At 61.0% G+C, this 25,134-nt stretch overlaps 1 protein-coding gene across 1 annotated transcript in view; it reads left to right on the top strand.

Annotated features, from left to right (window-relative positions):
- ITPR2 (inositol 1,4,5-trisphosphate receptor type 2) overlaps positions 1–25,134 on the top strand; it is a 317,220-nt gene that overhangs the window by 195,439 nt on the left and 96,647 nt on the right. Inside the window, 5 exon segments of the mRNA XM_055118479.1 lie at positions 16,982–17,090; positions 18,369–18,556; positions 21,548–21,664; positions 21,666–21,741; positions 23,470–23,729. Of these exon segments, the coding sequence (XP_054974454.1) occupies positions 16,982–17,090; positions 18,369–18,556; positions 21,548–21,664; positions 21,666–21,741; positions 23,470–23,729 (750 nt within the window).

Genomic DNA, 25,134 nt, shown 5'->3' with positions numbered 1-25,134 from the left:
CCGTGGCCTTGCTCCTCCGTGGCCTGGATCTCCGTGGCCTTGCTCCTCTGTGTCCGGATCTCCATGGCCCTGCTCCTCCGTGGCCTGGATCTCCGTGGCCTTGCTCCTCTGTGTCCGGATCTCCGTGGCCTGGCTCCTCTGTGTCCGGATCTCTGTGGCCCTGTCCTCCGTGGCCTGGATCTCCGTGGCCTTGCTCCTCTGTGTCCGGATCTCCCGTGGCCCTGTCCTCCGTGTCTTGGCTCTCGCCTCCGTCCCTCTTGTTCCGTTGCCCCTGGTGCTGCGCGGGAGTTGGGCGTTTGTGCTGGGCTCCGAGACCCGAGGGCAGCTCTGCCTTCTCTGGGCGAGCTCTCCGCCTCCAGCCCCCCTCTCACGCGCTGCCCTCCCTCGGCCGCCCAGCTGCTCCTGGAGCCCGCCACCCGGGCTGTCCCTCTGCGTCCCTGGCGGTGTCTGGTGACATCTGTCTCTTCATTGCCAGGAGAGCGCATGCTGGGTGGGTCCAGCCTTGCTCTGCCTGACCCGGCTCCACCGCGAGCCCCATGCGGCCCCCTAAGCATTGCCTGTGGAGACCCTGAGCACTGTCCGGTGACCCTGCTGTCCCCCACCCTGTAGGGCCACTTCCTCAGCCCTCTTGGGCAAGTCTTGCCAGCAGTGACTCCCGGGCACTGCCTGGGAGCCCCCGTGAAGTGTTCCGGGTGTTTCCTGGGTCTCCTTGGTACCAGTGTCCATTTCCACAGGCAAGGGGTAGCCACGCAGACACTGGAATTCTGCGTGTGCGTCTTGGTGTGTGGGGATTTGCTCACAGCAGAGCTCAGGCCGTCGGGGTCCTGGCGATTCCTACTCAGCCGGGTGAGGGGGGCTCTGTGACCCTGATCCCGGGGAGGTGGCACCCTCAGCCCTGCACCCAGGGGCCTCCAGGCTGCACCCGGCAATGCCTGGGAACCATGTGGCCCCGGGAAGTGAAGCGGGTCATCCTAGCGGGCACACGCCCCGACTGTCCCCAGGCCCTGGGGTGCTGCTAAAGGACATTTTACTCTCGGGCCTCGAGCGCGTTCCCAGCTGACGCCCGGCCAGAGCGGACACTCTTACATCTGGATGTGAAACAATGCTTGGATTTCCGCCCAGAAGTCTGGAGAAAATAGGGGACGCTGCTCTTCTGTTTCTTGACTTTCAGTTCATTTATTTATTTTTAAGTGTATTTTTCTGGGGCTGGAGAGATAGTACAGCAGGAAGCACATTTCACTGGTGCTGCCTGTGGCTGACCCAGACTTGATCCCCAGCCTCCCGTCTGGTCCCCGGAGCCTGTCAGGAGTGACCCCTGAGCACTGCCAGGTGTGGCCCCAAACAGACCTCCTCAAAGTTGCCCTATTCCAAATCCGAGCTGGTTTGTGGAGATCCCAGGGAAGTTATTTTTACTAATAGCCGGAGAGAAGCTTTCACTTTTATTTGTCCCCGGAGACTCCTTCTTCCCAAGCCGGGAGGATATTTCCCCTCTCCTGCAGCTGGTCCTGAGCAGAAGGGTTTGAGGGGCCCCATTACTCCTGCTCTCTTAGGCGTCTCGTTCCCCTTGACAGTGAGTTCTGAGCCAGACATGACTTTGTCTCGTGGCTCATCTGCCGGGAGATTCTGAGCCCTTTCTCCCCCCGCTGTGTTTGGCGGACGAGGACACTGAAGCCCCGTCCCCCGGGGGTGGCTTGCATTCCCGTTATCATACCAGCAGAGCAGACCCCAAGGTTCCCTCGTAGCTTTTTAAGTGCTTGATGAATCAAAACAGGAGCTTGAAGTGAGTTGTTTAATTGAGACTCACTTCTTCCTAGTTACTGTGAATGGCCAAACTTTCAGGGGCCTCCTTACGGCTCTAGGGGCACTTGAAAGTGTGTTTCCCCTCCACCAGCAGCCGTGCCACAGGCTCAGCCTCGAGGAGCTGCGACCAGCCTCGCAGCGGTGGGCCTGGTGGGACGGAGCAGCCCCTCGGGGCGACCCTTGTAGACGGTGGCTGCTGGTTATGTAAGTCACCCAGGATGGCTCGAGAGACGATTCTTTCCAGACGGAATTGGAACTCGTGCAGACCGAGGCCCGGGCAGGCAGACAGAAACAACAGTCCGCTTTGCAGTAATTATCATCACCTCCCGCCAGGGTGGAACTCGATTGATCCAGTGCAGAGGGTCTTTCTTATATGGATTTATTTCAAGTCTGGAAACACACGATGGCCCTGAAGAGTCCCGTAAATCATTCCCTCTGGACTTCTTAGAAACACCGACGATCGTTCTAGTCCCCCCTCGTGGCCTCGCCGGTCAGGCCCCAGCTGCAGGACCCACCCTTCAGTTCCCTTCCCCGTCCCCTTCCTGTCTCTTTTCCTCCTCTCACATTTGAAAACTTTAGAGTTATAATTTCTTTTTTTTTGGCCCGAGAATGGATCCTGGTGAGGGACTCAGCACCTCGTTCTCCCGCAGCTGGTGAAACAGCGAGAGCCTTGCGAGGCCTCGTGCAGACGCTCTGTTATTTCCTCGGAGCACAGTCAGGGGGAGGGGGCTGGGCCCGGGTACGTGTGCCTGCTGTGTGCCTTCGAGCGGGAGGGCTGTGAGGGGCTGACGTTGTGCCCGGACTCGGCTGCGCCTTCTGCTTAGTGGCCTCGATGAGACCGTGTGTGTGCTAGGCTGAGCACCAGGGAGAGAGTCGCCATGTGTGCACGCTTGCAAGTCTGCACATGTGTGAGATGTGCATGCATGTGGGTGGTGTGTGTGCATGTGCATGTGTATGTGTGTGCACGTGTGTGTATGTGTGTATGCGTGTGTGTACGTGTGTGCATGTGTGTATGTGTGCTTGTGTGTACATGTGTCCATGTGTGTATATGTGTGTACGTGTGTACGTGTGTGCATGTGTGTGTATGCGTGTATGTGTGTACGTGTGTGCATGTGTGTGTACGTGTATGCATGTGTGTGTGCGTGTGTATGTGTATATGTGTGTGCATGTGTATGTGTGTGCACGTGTGTGTATGCGTGTATGCGTGTGTGTACATGTGTGCATGTGTGTGTGTGTGCATGTGCATGTGTGTGCGTGTGTGTGTGCATGTGTGTATGTGTATGTGTGCTTGTGTGTATGTGTGTATGCGTGTGTTTACGTGTGTGCATGTGTGTATGTGTATGTGTGCTTGTGTGTACGTGTGTGTATGTGCATGTGTGTGCGTGTGTGTATGTGTGTGCATGTGTGTATGTGTGTGTGCGTGTGTGCGTGTATGTGTGTACGTGTGTGCATGTGTGTGTGCATGCGCGTGCGTGTGTGTGTGTCTGGAGGGCGGAGGGAATGGCTGGACGGTGCCGCTCAGGGAGGTGGTCAGCGTGGGGCCTGCGGGCTGGAGCTGGCTTGCCCGGTGGCTGCCCACGGTTTCCCGATGAGCTCATGCCCCGGGTCTGACTCTCCCCAGGCAGAGGTCGACGTGGGCCGACGTCCTGAGACGGAACCGGCCCAGACCCGGGAGCCCCGTCTGTCCAGGCTGCCCCCCCAACCCCATGGCCGCCCTGTGGCCGCCTGCTGTGCCGGCTCCTCGGCCAGTGCTCGGCAGACTCCTTGATCCCCACTCACAGCCTCCCTCTGTCCCGCCGGGCTCCGGGACTCGGGCCCGTGCAGGGGAGGCGAGCCGGCCAGGCAGGGCTGGACCCATGGGGCTGTCCCCTGTGCTCGCCTTCCCCTGCGTCAGGGGCCTCGCGTCTCCCTGGTCCTCAGTTCCAACTTCAGCAGAAGCTTTGGGGGGCAGGAGGGAAATGCCCCAGGCCGGGGGCCCCAGGCACGGCCCCTCCAGGGCGAGGCCCTGCGTGGTCCCTGGCGGGGAGCCGGGCCGTGTGTGCCGAGGAGGCTGATGTGGGGGGAGGGGCGAAGGGCGTGTTGGTGGCAGGGCGGGAGGGGTGGCAGGTGGGCACCCGGGGGGCTGGGAGAGTGGGGAGGGCGGGGGCGGGATGGGCACATGCGCCCTCCCCCCTCCCCCTTCGCCCACAGCTGCTGGCCACCTGCCCCTGCATCCAACATGCCGCACATGTGTTCGGCGGTGGCTCCCACACGTGTGCGTGTGCGTGGGGCGGGGCGGGGGCTGTTTGCGGCTCATCCAGGCCCCGTTGGGAAGCGAAAGATCAGTTTCACAATATGGCTCTTTTTAGGATCTGGAATAAACAAGCATCTGATCAGGCATGGCTTTCGGGGAGGGGACCATGGGGGGGCGGGTGGGCCCCCCCTCCCCAGAGCCCACACGCACCAGACCCCGAGCCTGGGCGCCCTCCTCGTGTGCTGAGGCCCTCGGAGGGCAGGACGCGGGGCTGGTTTCTCTGTCCCACGGGCTGGGCCCTGCGCTCAGACGGCCCTGGAGGGCCCCTGGCTGGGCTGCTGCACGGAAAGTCCCTCGGCCAGCCCAGACTAGCCCTGTGTCCAGAGGCCAGAGGGGCCAGAGGGACCAGCCCCGGGCGCTTCTCCGGCCGGGCCGTCCCCTCCCCTCCCACACTTCTAGCGATCACCGCCCCCCTCGCCCCCCTTGCCTGCCTCCGTCCTTCCTAAGGGCCCGGTCTCCGGGGGTGCTGGGAGGGGACTGCACGGTGGGTCCTGCCGGCGTCCTGGGAGCCCCTCAGACCCGAGAGCAGCGAGCGCCCTGCCCCCGGCCCACGCTCCTGCTTCCCGGATGTGGGGGCCCTGTCCGCCTGCCGGGGTGTGGGAGAAGCACCGTGGTGTGCGGGAGCAGGTGCGTGGACCGGCGCCTTCCCGCCCGGGGTCCCCTGCAGCCCTGCCTGCCCGCCTGGGGGGCGGCTGGCGCTTGGGCCGCCTCTGGGGACGTGCAGCCTGACCCGCAGGGCTGCGGGGGCGGGGCGGCCTGCTGGTCACTACGGGGCCCCTGTCTTTGGAGAGGGCAGCAGAGGACGCTGCCACGTTAGTCAAACTCAGCTGGAGCCATTCCAGAGCTTCGCTTCCTAGAAAAGCCCGAATATTCTTAAAACTCCCGAGGCTCACGGCAAGCCGTGTCCGTCCCTGCCTCTGCTGGTGGGGGCTAAGGCCCAGGGCCCCGGAAGGCAGCCCCCAGGCCCAGCCGTGGGGCGGGTGCCAGCTCCTGCCCTCGGGCCGGGGCCTGGCGTTCAGACTCTGGTGCCACCCGCACGCCCAGTGCTCTCTCTGGGGGTGCCCGGTTGGCACACTCCCTGCAGCCAAGTGTGTGAGTCCGTCAGAGTAACTGCAGCCACCAGGGGGAGGAAACTCGGAGGACAGACCTTCATTGTTCTGGTTTTGGAGCCACAGCCCAGTACGCTCAGGGCTTACTCCTGCCTCAGTGCTCGGGGGTCACTTCCGGCAGTGCATGGGAGGTCATATGTGCTACTGGGATCCGGACCCAGGTTGGCCGCCCGCAAGGCAAGTGTCCTGTCTGCCCTCCTATCTCTCTGGCCCCACACTTAATTTTTAAAGTGTTGTTGCCCTCACCCCCGCCCCCCACCCCCCCCCCGCCTCCAATACCTAAAGAAAATCTTAGCCACTTAGCAACAAAATTAATTCTGGCTCCTCTCCTTGGGAGGATTATCACCGCGTCTTTCGCTGCGGTTCTTTGAGGAGGATCATTTTCATGACGCTGCGTGTAATTTTTAGTCTCTCCACCTCAGGCAGTGTGAGGTATCCATGGAAACCGGCCAGCCTGTCCTCGGTGCCCCGGCGGGCTTCCCACTCAGGCCAGCCGAGAACGGCCCCGCTCCCGACTCCGCACGCCGCCCCCCCCCCCCCCCCCCGGCGCCGGGCTCCTCGCGGGCCCGGGCCCTCTCGTGTTTAGTCAGTCCGGGCCCTGGCGTCCCACTGACAGATGTAACGTCCTGAACACGCCCCATCACCGCCATCTGTTGCACGGACGCGCTTCGAGGCGGGAGCTGGACGAAGTGGCGGCCGGGGGGGGGGGGGAGCACAGCTGGACGGTGGCATCGTTTTCTGTAAGGCGTGGGGTTTGTTTTTTTTTTAATTTTTAATTTTAATGAATCATCATGAGATACAGTTACAGACTCACAAACTTCCGTGATTAAGTTTCAGCCATACAGTGATCGGGCACCCATCCCCCACCAGTGCCCGTTCCCCACCACCAGTGTCCCAGTGTCCCTCCGCCACGCCCCCCCCCCCCCCCCCCCGCCTCCATGTCGGACACACTTCCTCTCTCTCTCTCCTTTGGGTGCTGTGCTCTGCAGTGTAGATACCACGCGGCCACTGTGCTTGGTCCACGGCCTGTTCTCGGCAGCTATCTCCCGTCCCGAGTGGTCCCTCCGCCCATCGCTTGCTTGGTGGTCTCTTCTCCGTCCCACCTGCCCTTTCCCCCAGCACGTGACGTCGGCCTCCAAGCCGCGGGCCCACCCTCCCGGCCTTTGCCTCCACTATCGCCGTCGGGCGTGTTTTAAAGCCACTGGACGGGTGAGTTTTGTCGGTCAGTCTAGCCGGTGTCGTTCACCTTTCCCACGGAGCTTGGTCAGGCCCCAGGACTCGCTCCGTGGTTGTTAGTGCTCTCTCAGACTCGCCGCCAGCACCCACAGTTCACACGCGAGCATTTTCACCCCCCAGAAGGAACCTCATTCCCATTGGCAGCCGCTGCCCGGCCGCGCCCGGCTCCGAGGGCTGCTCTGGCGGTGTCTCTACACGTTCGCCCCCTCCCGACATCCCCCCGTCCCCCCCAGCTTCCGTTTCCCACTTGGCACTGTTCCCAGGGCTCATTCGTGCTGGGGCGTATGTCCGTATCCTGCTCTCCTTTTATTGCTCAGTAAGTTTCTATTTTATGGGCCCACCCACAGTTTGCTTCTCCATTTACCACTCACGGTGCCTTGGGGGGTTTGAACTTGGCTGCCGCTGATGAAAAGTGTTGCTGTGAACATTCACACACGAGTTCTGGGCCGGGCGTGCGTTTGGGTTCCTCGTGCGCACGGCCTATAGGAGGGAACTGCACATGGCCTATAGGAAGGGTAGAGAGGGGAACTGCACACGGCCTGTAGGAGGGGACAGCACATGGCCTGTAGGAAGGGCTGTGATAGGAACTGCACATGGCCTGTAGGAAGGGCTGTGATAGGAACTGCACATGGCCTGTAGGAAGGGCAGTGATGGGAACTGCACACGGCCTGTAGGAGGGGACAGCACATGGCCTGTAGGAAGGGCTGTGATAGGAACTGCACATGGCCTGTAGGAGGGGCTGCACACAGCCTGTAGGAAGGACAGCTATGGGAACTGCACACGGCCTGTAGGAAGGGTAGCGATGGGAACTGCACACGGCCTGTAGGAAGGGTAGCTATGGGAACTGCACATGGCCTGTAGGAAGGATAGTGATGGGAACTGCACACGGCCTGTAGGAGGGAACTGCACACAGCCTGTAGGAAGGGTAGCGATGGGAACTGCACATGGTCTGTAGGAGGGAACTGCACACGGCCTGTAGGAGGGGCAGCGATGGGAACTGCACACGGGCTGTAGGAGGGAACTGCACATGGCCTGTAGGAGGGGCAGCGATGGGAACTGCACACGGGCTGTAGGAGGGAACTGCACATGGCCTGTAGGAGGGGCAGCGATGGGAACTGCTCAGTGCACAGCAGCCGCCAGTTTCCCAGAGCCATCGCAGCTTTTTCTCTTACAGCCAGTAGTTGGAAGCTTCCGGCTCCCTCCCGCCTCCGGCCACACGCGCACTGTCTGTGCCCTCTGAGCAGGCCCCGGAGGGAGGCTCGTCTTTACGGAGAGCCGTCTCCTGTTGTCTGTCGTAAACGTGTGTTTCCAGGAGAGCCTTTCCCAAGACTCTTGATTCCCAAGCCCTGTTGGGCCTCCTGTCGCTGTCACGGTGTCCTCGACCTGCCAAATCATAGGCAGGCCCAACCCAGGTGAGATGGCAGCGACACTTAGAAGGGACTTGGCGTCAGACAGAACACAGCTCGGGGGTAGCTTGGGGATACGATGAACCCCCTCTCCCCGCTGCCTGGCGTCGTTTCTGTAGCTGTTCCAGGGTCACCACCCTGCAGTGACCCGAGGGTCCCCTTGGTGTGTGGGGGGCTGAATCACCGTCCCCCTGGCCGGCCGACGGTGATGGCCAAACAAAGGAACAGGGGCCCGGGGCTGGTTGGTAGTTGGCGGCCATTTATTCAGGCCTCACAGCGTCAGTCCTGGAGAGTCATGGGGGCTGGGGCGCCATGCACAGGTGTGGGTGGACGTGGCCAGAAGCACGCGCAGACGGAAAGCCCCCTGCGGGGAAGCACTCCAGGACACTTACTCAGGACAGAATGTCGTCCAGGAGCTCAGCACTCCAGGTCCCAGCTAGAAGATCCGCCCGAGTGCGGGATTCCGTCCGAGGGCGTGTTGCTCTCTCCTTCCCTCACTAGTAGTCCACTCAAACGGTCGTCTTAAAGTTACCCCTTAATAATATTTCTAGTCGTTTTGTATGGACACAGAGATATATCAAGCTTAAAGGTTGGCTCTTCCTGGGGACATCTCGCTCTATATCCCAGACGACAGTGCTCAGGCCAGGTTAATCTTTCCTAACCCCGGCAGGGTCCTTATTTGGTCTCTTGGTTTTTGGGTCGTGTCAGTTTTTTCTGTGACTGTGCTCTAATCATACGTCTTTTTTTTTTTTTTTTGCTTTTTGGGTCACACCTGGCGATGCACAGGGGTCACTCCTGGCTCTGCGCTCAGGAATTACCCCTGGCGGTGCTCAGGGGACCATATGGGATGCTGGGAATCAAACCCAGGTCGGCCTCGTGCAAGGCAAATGCCCTCCCCGCTGTGCTATCACTCCAGCTCCTAATTATACTTCTTAAGGCGCTTAGCCTGTCCCTTCTCCATGCCCGGGTAGCTTACGGCTTGCCCTGGGTCCATCCTTGTCCCTTGCTGGGACCCCCTTTTGGGGGGCTTTAGGAACTAAGGCTTAAGTCGAGTAAATGTGACAGGTGTTCGGGAGTAAATATTATTTGGAGTCAACTCCCATGTTGCAAAAGCCTAGCACTGACTGTCTTCCTGTGCCCATACGAAAGGGACACTGCACTGAAGCAAGCTATGCTAAGGACACAGAGGAAAGAGGAAAGCAGTATTTCACTTAAATATCAAAATCCAGAGCCCTCGGGAGAAGTCAACGTCACAGGTCACAGGGTCTGATTTGGGGACAGAAGGATCAGCGGTGAGGGGAAGCGGAGCACAGAGGAGAGGTCAAAGATAGACACGGAGGGTTGGGAGTGCCCGGTGGGGTTGGGTGTGCTTGGGAGCACTGTGGTGGGAGTAACTCAGTAGGCTAAGCTCTCTGCTGGGGTGGGGGGAGGAGAAAGGACAACCCAGAGTCAACCCTAAAATGCTTAGAGTTGTAATCCAGCAGTTTCTCACCGTTTCACGTTGGCGGGAAGACGGAGTCGGGCGCGACCAGTGCCGGGCGCTGAGCTGGTCTGTGCCGTGGGCACTGCCTGTCGCCTCTTCCACAGGCCGCGTCTCCTCAGGCCCCTCAGCCCCGGGGGGGATGGCCCACGCGAGAAAAGGGGGCTGCCGTTCTCGGGCCCTAAGGGCCCACACGACCCCCCTCGGGCTGGTGAGACCCAGGGATATCCAGATGTGTGGGGAACATTGTTGGCACTGTGGGCGCTCACGGGGGGTCCCAGACCCCGCAGTGCCCTGCAGGGACGCCCAGCACCCTCGGGTGGGTGCACAGGGTGCACTCGGGTCAGCCGCCTGGGGGGGGGCGGGCGGGCTGCCCCCCTCTCCTCTCAGCTCCCGGGACAGCCGGCTCCTAGACTCCGGCCAGGGTCAGTGGCCTGTTTCCCTTGACCTTTCCTTATTTCTGTGCTTGACCTCTGGCTGGGGAGTGGGGCTCCCCCCACCCCGGAGATCGTTGTCTGTGGTTGAGTGCCATGGCCCAGGGGTGGCCCAGCCGCCCCGCCGTGCTGGCCGCTCTGCAGCCCTCGGTTCCCAGGGGGCTGAACTGGGCAACACTTGCACCTGGTTCCTTAGACTCTCGCCAGCCCTATTTGCTTTATTTTATTCTATTTCTGTTTGGTGTGGGGGGCGTACAGGGCTGTAGTTCTGTGCTGAGTCTGTCTCCCCGCTCCTATCTCTCCAGCCCCTCCCCGTTTCTTTTCTTTTTACATGGTAGCAACATTGTAACGCTGTGTAAGCCGCAGACTCGGCCACCCGCCAGCCTGCGAGAATCAGGTCTCTCACCCCGGAGAGCAGCTCCGCAGCGCCCGGCCCGGGCTTGGCACGCGGTTCCCGGAGAGGGGACCTCCTCGGAGACCGCACTGCCCCCGAGCTCCCCGGAGGGCGGTCCGTTGGAGCTGAGACTGCCGGTCACTCAGTCATAATCACGGAGGGGCTCTGAAGTGTCGGTGAATATTAAATTTCTAGTTCCCACCAACTCGGAATCACCGTCTCATGGTCTGTCACCGGATAATTTTTTGAAAATGGTGGTTAACACGCAGAACATGAGTTAATAGAGGATGATCCTGTATCTGAAAGGAGGCCAAAAGTAATGCAGTTGGGAAAAGAGTGATCGAAAGGAAGTTTGCATCATTTTTTCAGCATCACAATGAACATTAAAGAATATTGTTCTCACATGATGAGGAACAGAAGATAGAAGTTTCCTTAGTTTGACTCTTCATTATAAATTATAGCATTTCCAAGCAATATTTTATTTTATTAAAGTTTGTTTCTGTTGAAGAGCAGAGGTATACTTTGTATCTGTTTGTGGGAATTGCTTGTTCCATTTGCAGCGCCTCACCGGCCCCTTCCCCAGACCCCCCACAGCCCCACCATCCTTGGCATCCCTGAGTAACGTGCAGACCAGGTGCATACAGTTGGGGGGTCACACACGGTGGTGCTCAGGGGTTGTTCCTGCTCCGACTCGTCAGTCAGCCTGGCAGTGCCCAGCAGGCTCTGTGGCCCCAGCAGGGCTGCGCAGGGGTCACGGCTCAGTCAGTGAGGTCAGGGCTGACCTGTGGTGGGAATCTTTGGTCTCGCTTCTGTTAGGATGTGGTGGTTGAGGCTCCTCTCCAGCCCATTCATTCCCTCCCCGCTCAACTCTTTTTTATTTTTATTTTTTAAAGCATTTCTTTGTTAGTTTTCGGGTCACACCTGGTGATACTCAGGGCTCACTCCTGGCTCTGGACCGAACGCGTCAAGGGCCACACGCAGTCAGTATGTCACAGGAACATGAAGGGGAGCTGCTCGGAGACGGTCATTCTGACAGCGGAATAATTGGCTAATTTTTTTTTGTTTGGCCTTTTCAAAAGTGATTCTTCAAAGAAATTTTTTTTACGTGTATTTTTTGTTTTGTTTTTGGGGTCACACCCTGTGATGCTCAGGGTTACTCCTGGCGGTGCTCAGGGGACCATATGGGATTCCAGGGGTTGAACCCGGATTAGCTGGGTGCACAGCATGTGCTTTAGCTAACCCTGTGCTGTCACTCAGCCCCTTCCATGACTCCTTTCTGAGTGCTCTAGAGATGCTCGAGTCATTCTAGACCCTGACTGTATCAGGGTGCTGACAAAGAGCGGCTGTGACTACAGTAGTTGCTGTTGAAGTTGAGCTTCTTGTCTGAAGGAATCTAGGAAAAGCAGCAGCCAAGGGATTGGCCGACTCTTTGGAGTCAGTGACCAAGAAATTGGCATCATCAGTTTTAATTTATGAGACTGGCCAAGGCTTCCCAGAGGCGGTCTCTAAAGAGACAGCTGATTATGGTGATGGACCAAATGCAATTCCAATACAGCGGCTAGGATTGTTTTTATGCTGAAAATAAACCCCTCCAATCCCGAATTCAAATGTGGAAAAGATCTGATCAGATCTACTGTGGGTCACTGGAAAGATCTGATTTAATCTACTATGGGCCACTGGGAAGATCTGATGGGATCTACTGTGGGCCACTGGGAAGATCTGATGGATCTACTGTGGGCCACTGGGAAGATCTGATGGGATCTACTGTGGGTCACTGGGAAGATCTGATGGATCTACTGTGGGCCACTGGGAAGATCTGATGGATCTACTGTGGGCCACTGGGAAGATCTGATGGGATCTACTGTGGGCCACTAGGAAGATCTGATGGGATCTACTGTGGGTCACTGGGAAAATCTGATGGGATCTACTGTGGGCCACTGGGAAGATCTGATGGGATCTACTGTGGGTCACTGGGAAGATCTGATGGGATCTACTGTCAGAGACTGAAAAACTCAAGGAAGCACCTCAGAGGCTTGTCCCAAGTTCTGCGTTAGGGTGAGACTGTGGAGAATAAGTCTCACTTCAGTCTCCATCCTGCCAGTCTAGTTCAGACTGTTCAGTAGGTGATATTTTTTTGGTACAAAAAGTCCAAATGAAGCATGTGTCGGACCGGAGTGATGGCACAGCAGGGAGGGCTGGAGCGGTGGTGCAGGGGGGAGGCCGGAGTCATGGGGAAGGAAGGGGGGCGCTGGAGGGACGGCACAGTGGGGAGGGCTGGGCGTTCGCCTTCCTCGTGGCCGGCGTTGTCCAATCCCCAGCTCCGCTTTCAGCCTCCTGAGTCCCAGCAGGAGTGAGCCCTGAGCACAGAGCCAGGAGTGAGCCCCGAGTACCACCGGTGTCGCCCCCAAATCCCCAAATAAGAATAAATAAGAATAAAGCGTGTGTAGCTCGCAGTTGCCATTACCTTTTGAATTCCCAGCCCGGGACGTGTTTTCTAGGACTCTGGGAGTGGAGTCAGACTCGGGTGACCTCCTGCATTTATCACCCAGTGGGGGAAGAAATCAGCCTGTTGCTTTCCCCGCTAAGGGAAGGCGGGCAGCCAGGAGGCCCCACGGGCACCGGCCCCGCCTCCAGCCGCACCCCTGGCGCTCTCGGTGCCCCGGGGAGACACGGCCTTTCTGCAAACAGGAGGCGGCTCTGGCCCTGGCGTTTTCATGTGCAGGCGGGCGACGGTTCCTGTGCTAGTGGCCGGTCAGGGGAGGGGGTGCGGCTGGACTCTGGCGGGGGGGGGGGGAGGGCCGGGCCTCCAGGCTCCCGCTCGCCTTCTCGGGCCGCAGAAGGCCTTTTCCTGGAGCTGTTCAGTCCTGGCTTCGGGAAGTCCCTCTCTCTTCTCCTGGCCACGTCGCCCATGGGCGGGCATCTGGGCTGTGTCCCGTGAGGGGGGCGGGGAGCTGCGCCCCGGCCTGGAGCTGGCGGGGTCCTGGCTCCCTGGCCCGACGGGCAGGGGCGCCGTCAGCAGGACACCCGGGGGAGTCCACGGTGGATGTGGGGAGTGAGAGCAGATACCGGCTTCTCCCGGACGTCCCCCCCTTCTGGAACGGGCGTGTCCGCTCCAGCCCCCCACAGCACGCTGGCCCTCACACAGTTACTTGCCAGCTTGGCGCCAGAACAGTCGCTCTCCAAATGCTTCACTCCAGCCGGCAGGGTCTGTGGAGCAGGGCCTCGTCCAAGCCGCCACGTGGAGCCCGCCCCAGACACAGCAGGACCCCCCCAAGACCCCCCCAAGACAAGTGGGGACCCCAGCCCAGCCCCCCCACCTCCCCTGGTCAGAAGGTGATACTGACCCCGGAAGTCAGCTCTTGGACCCTGTGCCGTGGCCTTGGCATGTCCACTCTGAGCGTCACGCAGAGACCCGGGCCAGCCGTGGCCTGTCGGGACGGGCTGTGTCTTCGCTGGCAGCCGGGGAGTTGCAGCCACGGGGCGGGGGGGTGTTCCCCACTGTTGTTCGGGGGGGTCGGACATGCCAGTTTGCTCACTCACAAGTATAGCGTGTTGGGCCTGCTTCATGGCAGGCAGAATTTAGATTTTTCAGGTGGTTTATTATTTGTTAGTTTTGCCTTTTTCTCGGTGTGCTAGAAGTTATTTCAGGTTTGTCGGGACGTTGTGTGCAGAAGGAGAACGCGTGTGCAGAGAGCGCTCCGGCCATTGCGGTCTGGCCCGTGTGCATGCCCGCGGGGCCGAGGCTGGTCTACCGGGCATGGCCTCCGGTGGTAGGTGCAATGCGCAGTTCCCCGTCTCCCTCGGCCCCTCCACCTGGTTTGTGAAGAGCACAGTTTGGGGGGACCCTCTCCTTTCTGTGCATTCCGGGTATGGCAGCAGGAAAGGCAGGTGCCCCCTGGGCACGGGCAGAGGGGAGCCGGGGGTCCGAGCCCTCATGCCGAGTAAAGCCCGGTTTATTCCCCGGAACACACGCTTCCCAGACTACCCCTGAGCCCGGCTGGGGGCCTGGGGTCCCTGGCGCCCCGGGGCTCTGGGGATGCCAGAATGAACGTCTGTTCCTTTGCTTCTGGTGTTTATGAGTCTGATAAGTGCCCGGGACCGTCAGCCCCGGAGTCTGGAATGAGCCGCACGGAGAGGCGGGGGCGGATTGGCCGTGACCTTGGCTCGCCCCACGGGCCACCACTGCCCGGCCTGTCTGCCCGCAGCACCAGGGGCGTTTTTTTGGAGACAACAGCGGGAAGAAGCCGTTCCTCTCCGGCCTTCCAGCACAGGTGCGAGTGTCTCTCCCTGTCTGGGGAGACGTGGCCACGGGCTCTCCTGCCGGCGTCTCGGGAGCCGGCCTGGGCTCTGGCTCAGGCCTAGATAATCTGTCTCGGACCCTGCGAGAAGCAGGGGAGGTGCCACACTCAGAGGGAAGGACTGTCCGGGCAGGGCGGGGCTGGGAGGCCACGCAGGGTGGGTCTGGGCGCCGGGCAGCTTTCGAGGCTGGAGGAGGATGCAGGTGTGGCCGCGTCTGTCTCTCGCCTGTTTTTTTTTTTTTTTTTAATTTAAATTTTATTGAATCACCATGTGGAGGGTTACATAGTTCTGAGGATTATGTCAGTTATACAATACTCAAACACCCTTCCCTTCACCCGTGCCCATATTCCATCACCAACCACCCCATTATACCTCCCGCCCCCTCCCGCCCCCCCAGTCCCCGCCCTTGTAAGTGATAAGTTTCACTTCGTTTACGCTTTAGCTTGGTTACATTCCATGTTTCAACACATAACTCACTATTGTTGCTAGGGTTTCCCCCAAAAAAAGAAAAGACAGTCCTACTGTCAAGGAAGCATTTGATAGCTCTCCATTGCTGAGAATGTAGAGATGTTAAGTCCCGCTGTTTGTTACATAACTTTTCTATTGTTTTCCCCCCTCGTCCCACGCCACCGAGTTCACGCCTGTTTAGTAATCACCATGCTGCCTGACAAAGGGAAAAAAAAAACGAAAAAGATGGTTATTTCCCGTCATCAGCCGGCGTGGGGCTCTGGCTTAGTTGATAGTCTGGTAGAACGTCTGCAAGCAGTTTCTGGAACCAAAAGTAATACGCTGGTATCGGCCCCGGCTCGAGATTCCACCAGTATCCCGATGTTCCAAGTACATAATAATTTATTCCCTTGTATCCCATTTCCACGCCACCAGGTCCGTGTCAGCTTAATGGACATCATACTATGGTTAACGCCACGCCGTGTTTCTTCCTGAGAAAGAAGGATATTTCTTCTCAGCCGGCGTGGGGATACGGCTTAGTTCAGTCTATAGAGATGGCTACCACTTTGGTTGCCTTCAATATTTCAGCAAAAGACTTACTATTCTTGTTAGGATTTCCCACCAAAGTCCGACCCGTTAAAAAGGAACCATTTCATATTGGTGATGATTAAATGACATTAGGTTGCGCGGCCATGGCAGCGGCCTCGCGGCTTTGAATTTCTGTATAAAGTCCTGGGAAAGTACAGCCAGAAATTACACGTCGCTACAAACTTTAACCCTATTATGGTCCCCCAAAGTCCAACCCGTTACAAAGGAACCATTTCATATTGCCGATGATTAGATGACATTAGGCTGCCCGGCCGCGTGGTTTTGGGTTTCTATATAAAGTCCAGGGAAAATTCTGCCTAAAATTCTATCGCTACAATCTTTTACCCTTCAACAAAAAACTCAGTACTATTGTTTGGAGTTTCCCCCCACGGTAAGCCCTGCTAAAAAGGAACATTTACACGTTGCTGACAATCAAGAGATATTAGGTCTCTTTATTAGCGTGGTTTTGGATTTCTCTATGAAGTCCAGGGAAAATTCTTTTGGTAATTGCATCACTCGCTGGCGGCGCCTGGGCCAGTAGCTCCGAACACACAGTTTGGAGGCATTTTGGGGGCGCCGCTCCTGTCCAAAGTGGTTCAGTTGCCTCCGGGGTCGATCTCCCGTGGGGGCAGAAAAAAATCGCCTGTTTTTTTTTTAAATTTTTCTTTTTTTTCTTGAATCACTGAGCTACAGTTACAAGCTGTCATGTTTGAGTTTCAACCATACAAGGATCAAACACCCATCCCCCCACCCGTGTGGATTCTCCACCCCCCCTTTCCCACCCTCCCCCTATGGCAATTTCCCCCACACTCTCTCTCTGGTTTGGGCATGGTGGTTTGCAGTGTAGACACTGAGAGGCCGTCACGTTGGGTCCTTTATCTACTCTCAGCACACATCTCCCACCCCGAGCATCCCTCCAGCCATCGCTGACTCAGTGGTCCCTTCTCTACCCCGGCTGCCTCCTCCCCCAGCCATTGTGGCTGTTTCCTTAAGGAGCACAAAGGCCGCAGGCATTGGCCTTTGGCGCCATCGTACACTTACAGCACTTGGGCTTTTCTAGCACATTCTATTGACAGTACCTCAGCTTCTCCTTGACTCTGGAGAGAAGTAAAACCACGAGGGCGTTGTGGGGAATCGGGTGTCCGGCCCCTCCCTGTGTGCTCAGGGCTGGTGTCTGCGGCGACCATGTGGTACGGGGACGAGACCCTCGCGTGGCGGCACGCGGGCCTGGTGCGCTCTCTGATCCCGCGTGTGCGAGTGTTTATCTCAACATATGTGAAACTTCAAGTTACTCTTTAGGGTGAGAGCCCAGGGCTAGAGCACAGGCCCGGCACGGGTGAGACTCTGGCTACCCCCCCATCCGTGACCCCTGAACAACACTGTGTGGCCCCTGGCGAGATCAGGTCATTGCCCGGGAGGCGTTTCCATGTCTCTTGTCCGCTGACATCCCTGCTTGTTGGATAAAGCGCCAGTAACGCCGTTTGTCCTCCCTCAGGGAACCACGTTGAGGAAAATCCTCCTGAACCGATACTTCAAAGGCGACCATGGAGCCGGGGCGGGCAGCGCCCTCTCGGGGACCTACCCGAAGCCTGCGCCCGGAGGAGGTAAGGTGCCACCCCCTGCCCTGCCCTGCCGCCAGCCTGTCCCCTCAGCAGAGGGCACAGCCCTGCAGAGTCACTCGTGAACACAGTTCAGACCTGCGTACGTTTCCGCCTTCGCCGAACGGCAGGTTTGAAAGTGAGAATCGATTTTTCCCTTTTGGCCTTGGCCAGAGAGTTCAGATGAACGACTCGTTAAGCTGCGAACGGAAAGGAGGAAGCTCGTGTTCAAAGGCTGTTTCTATAGAAACACACTCGGGGGGGGGTGCCCAGGAGGGCCCGGGGGCCCGTCTGGTTGGTTCTTGGCGGTTTGCTGAGACCCGCTCAGACCCCACAGCGCCGGAGACCCCCAGGCCCACAGTGATGTTCGGGGCCCCTGGGGTGCTGGGGACCCTGCTCGGGTGGGCCACCCGCAAGGCACGTGCAGTACCCCGTGCCGCCTCTCTGGCCTGAGACTTTTTTTTTTTTTTCTTTTTGGGTCACACCCAGCGATGCACAGGAGTTACTCCTGGTTCTACACTCAGGAATTACCCCTGGCGGTGCTCAGGGGACCATATGGGATGCTGGGATTTGAACCTGGGTCAGTTTGGGTCGGCCGCGTGCAAGGCAAGTGCCCTACCCACTGTGCTATTGCTCCAGCCCCTGGCCTGAGACTTTTTTAAAAAAATTTAAAACAATTTTTTAATTTTAATGAATCCCCATGGGATGCAGTGACAGACTTACAAACCTTCGTGATTACGTTTCAGTCATACAGTGATCGACTGCCCATCCCTCCACCAGTGCCCACTCTCCACCACCGATGTCCCCAGTGTCCCCCCCGCCACCCCCACCCCATTTGCCCCTGCCCTTGGTGGCAGGCACATTCCCTCTTACTCTCTCTGTCCTTTTGGGTGTTAGGGTTTTTAATACAGGTCTTGAGAGAGTATCTGCAATAATCTCTCCCAACGTCAGTGGTCTAAATGCACAATTAAGAGACACAGAGTAAATGGGTTAGAGAACTGGGCCCTGGACTTTTTGACAAGTGCTGTTCTGGTGGGAGGTTTACACCCAGCACCGCTCAGCTCCCCTGGCTCTGTGCTCTGGCGGGACCCAGGAGCCCGTTCGTGGTGGCCAGGGTGGGGTCCGGGTCCCTGCCCGCCCACTGCTCCTGCCGGGGCCCCTGGGTGCTTTGGAGACCCGAGGTTCTGTTCCAGCTCACTGTGTGGGGGCCGAGCCCCCCGCGTGGGGAGACCAGGTCGGCTGTGCCGCCGGTGGGTGGGCTCACGTTCCCGCCCCTCGCCCCAGGGAGCTTCTCCGGACCGGACGCGGACAAGGCGGGCACCTCCCTGTCGGACATCCAGTGCCTGCTGGACAGGGAGGGGGCCTCGGAGCTGGTCATAGACGTCATCGTGAGCACCAAGAACGACCGCATCTTCTCGGAGGCCATCCTGCTGGGCATCGCGCTGCTGGAGGGCGGGAACACGCAGACGCAGGTAGGGGCGCCCGGGCTGCCCCCGCCGGCCCCGGGCACCTCAGGGGACGCACTCACTGCCTGTGAGGCGGTGAGCCCACCCCCACCCCCACCCCACGGCCAGCCCGCATGGCCTCCCAGGGGTGCCAGCCCAGCGAGGGCTCTCTCACGCACAGGGCAGTGTGGCAGCCTGGTGCCCTCCCTGCGGCCCCGTCTCCCAGTGCTCGTGGCCCTGCCCCTCGGGTAGCCAGACTCCTGCCAGATGGCCCCAGGCCCCACTCCGGGACCCCCACTCCCACTCCCCAGGACCCCACTCCCCGGGACCCCCACTCCCACTCCCCAGGACCCCACTCCCGGGACCCCTACTCCCGGGACCCCCACTCCCGGGACCCCCCACTCCCCGGGACCCCCACTCCCGGGACTCCCACTCCTACTCCCCAGGACCCCACTCCCTGGGACCCCCACTCCCACTCCCCAGGACCCCACTCCCGGGACCCCCACTCCCGGGACCCCCACTCCCACTCCCCAGGACCCCACTCCCGGGACCCCCACTCCTGGGACCCCCGCTCCCGGGACCCCCACTCCCACTCCCCTGGACCCCACTCCCGGGACCCCTACTCCCGGGACCCCCACTCCCACTCCCCAGGACCCCACTCCCCGGGCCCCCACTCCCGGGACCTCCACTCCCGGGACCCCACTCCCCAGGACCCCACTCCCCGGGACCCCCTCTCTCTGGGAGCCCCTCCCTGCTAGGGTTTGCCTGCGTGGGGACAGGATGGCCCCTCCTTGGAGGTCCAGCCCCCCTTCTGCTCCAGGCAGACAGAAGCCCCTGAGTTCCCGTGGGGCCTGGTTCCCACCCTCCGGGGACCCCAGCCCAGCAGTGCTCCCTAGCCCGCTGCCTCTCCGGCCCTTGCGCCGTCTCTGAGCACTCACTCGAGAGCTTCTCCTGGAAGCCTCTTCCCGCCCGCTGTCGCCGCCCCAGGCTCCTCAGCGCCAGGCGCAGTTTCCGGTGCTTTCCATCTGCCCCTCCGGGTGCCCTTTTGCCCGAGAGGTGCTTATCAGAGGACTGACCCCCGCAGCTGGCCCCGGGCTGCCCTCGGCGGGGCACCGCCTCCTTTCTGGTGGCACCCCCACCCCCGGGGACACTCCCGGCTCCTCTGGGCCTCCCTGCGGCTGCCCCACTTTCATTCTTGCGCCTCCCGGGCCTCCTGGCTCCCGCCTGTGCGCGACAGTGCTCGCTGTCCCCCTGCCCCCGCGAGCCCCGGAGACTCGCCCCTTCCTGTGTCACCGCTGCTGGGGCCAGTTGCTGGGTCAAGTCCGTGTCTTGAGCAGAGGAAGCCTCGCCCCGTGTGGGTCGTACACACACACACACACACACACACACACACACGCACACACACGCGAGCCCAGGGCCTCACAGGGCGTCGCCATGTCAGGAACCTGCGATCGCGTGCCGGAGCGGCGGTCATGGTGACTTCACGCCTGCCCGTTCTATGTGACAAACCTGGTTGGGCCACAAGGCCCCCCAGACCGCCCCGTGCACAGCCGGGCTCCTTGTCCCTCCCCAGCCCATCATGTCGGCGGTGCCCGGCCCCCCTGTGAGCGTGGCTGGGGGGCACAGGCGCCGGGACAGCTGTGCGTCCCCCGAATCTCAGCAGCAGCCAGCCTGTTGCCATGGTTACCACAGCGCGGCTGCTTGCTGCCTGCCCTCTGCCCCGGGGCTTCCCCGTAGGCGTGACGCCCGTGGAGTGAGGCCTCCCAGAGCAGCGGGCGTCCAGGGCCCCTGGGCCCCCCGGGCACGGCACACCCGCCGGCCGCTCCCGCCCAGAGAGCGTCACTCCTTCCTACTCGGTGTCCCCCAGCCTTCTCGCTGCAGCCGCCCTGCTGGGCGCCTCTCGTCATCCCGCCGAGTGCTGTGTGTCTGTCCCTGGTCTCCCCGCCGAGTGCTCCGTGTGTCTGTCCCTGGTCTTCCCGCCGAGTGCTGTGTGTCTGTCCCTGGTCTCCCCGCCGAGTGCTGTGTGTCTGTCCCTGGTCTTCCTGCCGAGTGCTGTGTGTCTGTCCCTGGTCTTCCTGCCGAGTGCTGTGTGTCTGTCCCTGGTCTTCCCGTCCACGGCTTGCAGGTCCCACCACCGAGCATGTCGTCGTCCCCCAGGCAGGAGGGAGGCGGGGGCTTCTGGCTCCTGGCGCGCAGCCCGGCCGCTCTCTTTGGTGCCGACCCCTTCCCCCTCCCTCACTCACACTGGGGCCGCCTGACCCGATCCCACGCAGGGCCCAGCCGCCCGCGAACTCAGAGCCCGTTTCTTGGTGCCTCTGAGCAGCTGCCATGGCAACGGACACACTGGGATTCAGAGGAAGAGAAAATCGCTCCGGCTGGCAGTGCTCTGTTTGCCCAGGGAGATCACGAAATTCTTTTTGTTTGTTTTGGGGCCACACCCAGCGGTGTTCAGGGGCTGCCGTCACTCCTGGTGGTACTTGGGGGACCATATGGGATACTGGGGATCGAACCCAGGTTGGGTTCACGTAAGGCAAACGCCTTCCCCGGCTGTGCCATCTCTCCAGCCCCCATCATGGGATTCTTGACTGCGTCTGCTCTGGGCTTCACGGTGTGTGTGTGTGTGTGTGTGTGTGTGTGTGTGTGTGTGAGTGTGTGTGTGTGTGTGTGTGCGCGCGCAGCGCTGTTTTTGTCCTGTATGTTTGATTTCTAACCCAAGACCTGATGACAATGTACAACTTTTGTAGTGCCCCTTGTTAAAAAATTCAAATCACCCCTAAGGGTGAACTAAGTAGCGTGTGAAAACAGGCCGGACTTTCTGTGGAAAGCACTAAGCAAATACAGACTTTTATTAGTACACACTAATAGGACAGGAGACTGGCAGACACTGTCAACAATAATAATAATAACGGCAGCGCTTAAACTGTGTGCTCTTACCCCTGAGGCTCGCGCCCGTCCCCAGGGTAGACGCACGGCTCTGCTCCCCTGAGCACTGAGTTCTGAGAGTCTCCTTTCTTGCAGTATTCTTTCTACCAGCAGCTGCACGAGCAAAAAAAGTCAGAAAAATTCTTCAAAGTTCTCTATGACCGAATGAAGGCGGCTCAGAAGGAGATCAGATCCACGGTCACCGTGAGCACCCGCGGACCTGGGCAGCAAGGGGACGGACGACGACAGCGAGCGGCTGATGGTCAGCCCCCCGCCCGCGAGGTACAGGCGCCCGCGCTGCGAGCACGGGACGAGAGGCCGGTGTGTAGGTCTCTCTCCTCTCTCCCCTTTCGTCTCCCTCCCCCCTCTCCCTCCCCTCCCTCCCCCTCCCCCTCCCCTCCCCTCAATCCCTCTTCCTCTCTTCCCCTCCCTCCCCCCTCCCTCTCTCCCCCTCCCACTCCTTCCCTCTCTCCCTCCCTTCTTCTATCTCTCCCTCCCTCTCTCTCTCCCCCTCCCTCTCCCTCTTTCCCTCCCTTCTTCTATCTCTCCCTCCCCCTCCCTCTCTCCCCATCCCTCTCTCTTCCTCTCTCTCCCCCTCCCACTCCTTTCCTCTCTCCCTCCCTTCTTCTATCTCCCCCTCCCTCTCTCTCTCCCTCCCTTCTTCTATCTCTCCCTCCCCTCTCCCTCTCTCCCCATCCCTCTCTCTTCCTCTCTCCCCCTCCCACTCCTTCCCTCTCTCCCTCCCTTCTTCTATCTCTCCCTCCCTCTCTCTCTCCCCCTCCCTCTCCCTCTTTCCCTCCCTTCTTCTATCTCTCCCTCCCCTCCCTCTCTCCCCATCCCTCTCTCTTCCTCTCTCCCCCTCCCACTCCTTCCCTCTTTCCCTCCCTTCTTCTATCTCCCCCTCCCTCTCTCTCTCTCCCTCCCTTCTTCTATCTCTCCCTCCCTCTCCCTCTCTCCCCATCCCTCTCTCTTCCTCTCTCCCCCTCCCACTCCTTCCCTCTCTCCCTCCCTTCTTCTATCTCTCCTGCTCTCTCTCTCCCTCTCCCTCACTCTCTCCCTCTCCCTTTTCCCCTCTCTCCCTCTCCCTCCATCTCCTTCTCTCTCCCTCTCCCTCCTTCTCTCTCCCTCTTACTGTCTCTCACTCCCTCTTCAACACCCCCCCGCCCCTGCTCCTCCTGAAGTGATCATGGCCTTGGGGTGGCCCTTGAAGCAGCTCTGAAGAGACCCCGGGCCCAGTTCTGTCCCTGCCCCCCGTGTCCTCCCCCGACACTGCTAAGTGCAGCCCTGGGTGGCCAGGTGGCCCTTGGCACCACAGTGCCCAAGCATCACTGCATCTTCGGGCCTTGCGGGCACTGAGGCCTGGGCGGGCTGGCCAGTAGCCCCAGCGGTGGCCCCGGGCTTCCAGACCCCACGTGAGAGCCCCCCAAAGGGAAAATCAGCTACTGGTGCCACGGCTCGGGGATGTCCCGGTGGCAGGTGGAAAGTTCCCGGGCCTGGGATAGCAGGCGCCGTGTCAGGCCCAAGGAAGGGCCTCCGGGGTGCTCAGCACTGCAGGGCTGTCCGGGTGAGGGTCACCCCAAGCCCCGCTGCCCTGCGGCCTCCAGGCCCTGCCTCCCATACGACAGTGCTCTCTTTCCCAGCCAGCAGAGGCACTGCCGCTCCATCAGGGCCCCGCCCGTGTGGCCCCGCCCATATGGCCCTGTCCACTGTGGCCTGGCCCATGTGATCCTGTCCACTATGGCCTGACCCGTAGGCCCTGTCCACTGTGCCCCTGTCCACTGTGGCCTGGCCCGTAAGCCATGACCACTGTGTCCCTGTCCACTATGGCCTGGCCCGTAGGCCCTGTCCACTGTGTCCCTGTCCACTGTGTCCCGGCCTGTCCGCCCTGTCCGGCACGTCCCCAACCCTCCCCTGCTTGTGACCTGCTGGCGTCTGGCCCAGGGTGGAGGGTGCCGCTGTCCCGCTGTGCGGGGAGGGCCGTGCAAGGGCCCCAGTGGCCAGCCCCGCTCTGCTTCCAGGGAGAGACGTGTGCCCGGCCCTGCGGGAGGGCATGAAGGGGCAGCTGAGCGAGGCCTCCTCGGCCACCTCCAAGGCCTACTGCATGTACCGGCGGGATGCGGACGCCGACCTGGACCTCGCGGGCGCGGGCTCGGACGGGGGCAGCGGCGGGGAGAAGCCGGCGGAGGGAAGGCTGAGCACGGGCCCGGCCATCGCCGTCATGCGGCCCATCCTGCGCTTCCTGCAGCTGCTGTGCGAGAACCACAACCGCGAGCTGCAGGTGTGTGGGGGCGGGCGGGCAGGTGGGTGCAGGGGTGGGGGGTGGGGGACAGGAGGGCGGGGCAGGTGCAGGGGAAGGGGGACATGCGTGGGGTGGGGCAGGGTTGGCACAGGTGTAGGGGTGTAGGGGGAGGGGCGGAGTCGGCGCAGGGGCGGGGGTGGGGGGGTCGGCACAGGTGTAGGGGTGTAGGGGGAGGGGCAGAGTCTGCGCAGGGGCGGGGGTGGCGGGTTGGCACAGGTGCATGGGCGGGGCGGGGGGGGGCAGGTGTGTGAGCCGGGCGAGGTGCGAGGGGCCGGGCGCAGGTGCTTGGGAAGGTGTCGGGGTGGGCGGGGGGCGGTCCAGGTGCTTGAGGGGGGGGCGGGCGCAGGTGCGGTGAACCCGGCAGGTGCAGGTGTGAGAGCCTGTTCCGGCCCAAACCCTGTTGGTTTGTGAGCGGCGAGCACTCGGGCCGGAGCCTTTCCCTGTGGAGGGTCGGACAGCTGAGGCCGGAGGGAGCCCAGTGCCGCTCTCCGCACTCCCCTGATCCGGCTCCTGTGTCTGGGCCCGTGGCGCCCCCGCTGGGGACCCTCGCCCTGCCCTGCCCGCCCCGCCCGCGTCAGAGCCCGAGAGAGCCTCCCTGGACGGGGCGTCCGTGGAGGCTGGTTTGTTTGCACCACATGGAATGTTCCGGTCTTCCGTCCCCTGGGGTCCGTGGTCCTGTTCGTGTAGGCCCGCCTTCTGCTGCTTGCTCACTCGGTCCATCCCCCCCGAGGTCAGCAGTCAAGCAAAGTGGGGTGGGTCTGTGCTGGCCTGAAGAACGCCCCGCCCCGCACCCCTGCACACCGTCTGCCTGTAAGACCACCCCCCCCCAGGGCAAGCCCTGCGTGCTGCCGGCTGGTGGTGCCCAGTGACGCTCGGACAGACTCCAGCACCTTGGTGCCACCCCCGCCCCGCTCATCCCCTCCCAGGAGAGGGACTGTCCACCGTGGCCCTGACCACAGCTCCCGGCTGCAGCAGCACCTGCCTCCCGTGAGCTCGCGAGGGGCGTCCTGCCCCCAGGGGATAGAGTGGGCGCTGGGGAAGGCTCCAGGCCCAGACTCCCGAGCCCCCACCCCGGCCTGGGGGCACCGTGGGCCCAGCCCAGCCCACCTGCTCGCGCCGGGACCCCTCTGCAGTGCCCTGGGGCGCGTCTGATGGGGCGTCGGCCCCCCCGGCCGTGGCCCCCAGCCCAGTGGAGCAGGGGTTGGTCTGGAGACGCGTCAGGGGTTGGAATCAGCCACGGGAGTTAAATGTGGGAGTGGCCTGAGGCCACGATGGCTGGAAGGAGAAGCGAAGGGTGAGGCCCCACCCAGCCTCCCCGGGAAGGGGCCCCCCTGGGCCCCGGGCCGGGCGCAAAGGTGAGGTGAGTCGGGTCAGGGGGGACAGG

Source organism: Sorex araneus, chromosome 10 (genome assembly GCF_027595985.1).
Source record: "Sorex araneus isolate mSorAra2 chromosome 10, mSorAra2.pri, whole genome shotgun sequence".
NCBI lineage: Eukaryota > Metazoa > Chordata > Mammalia > Eulipotyphla > Soricidae > Sorex > Sorex araneus.
This window is presented reverse-complemented; position numbering and strand designations above follow the sequence as displayed.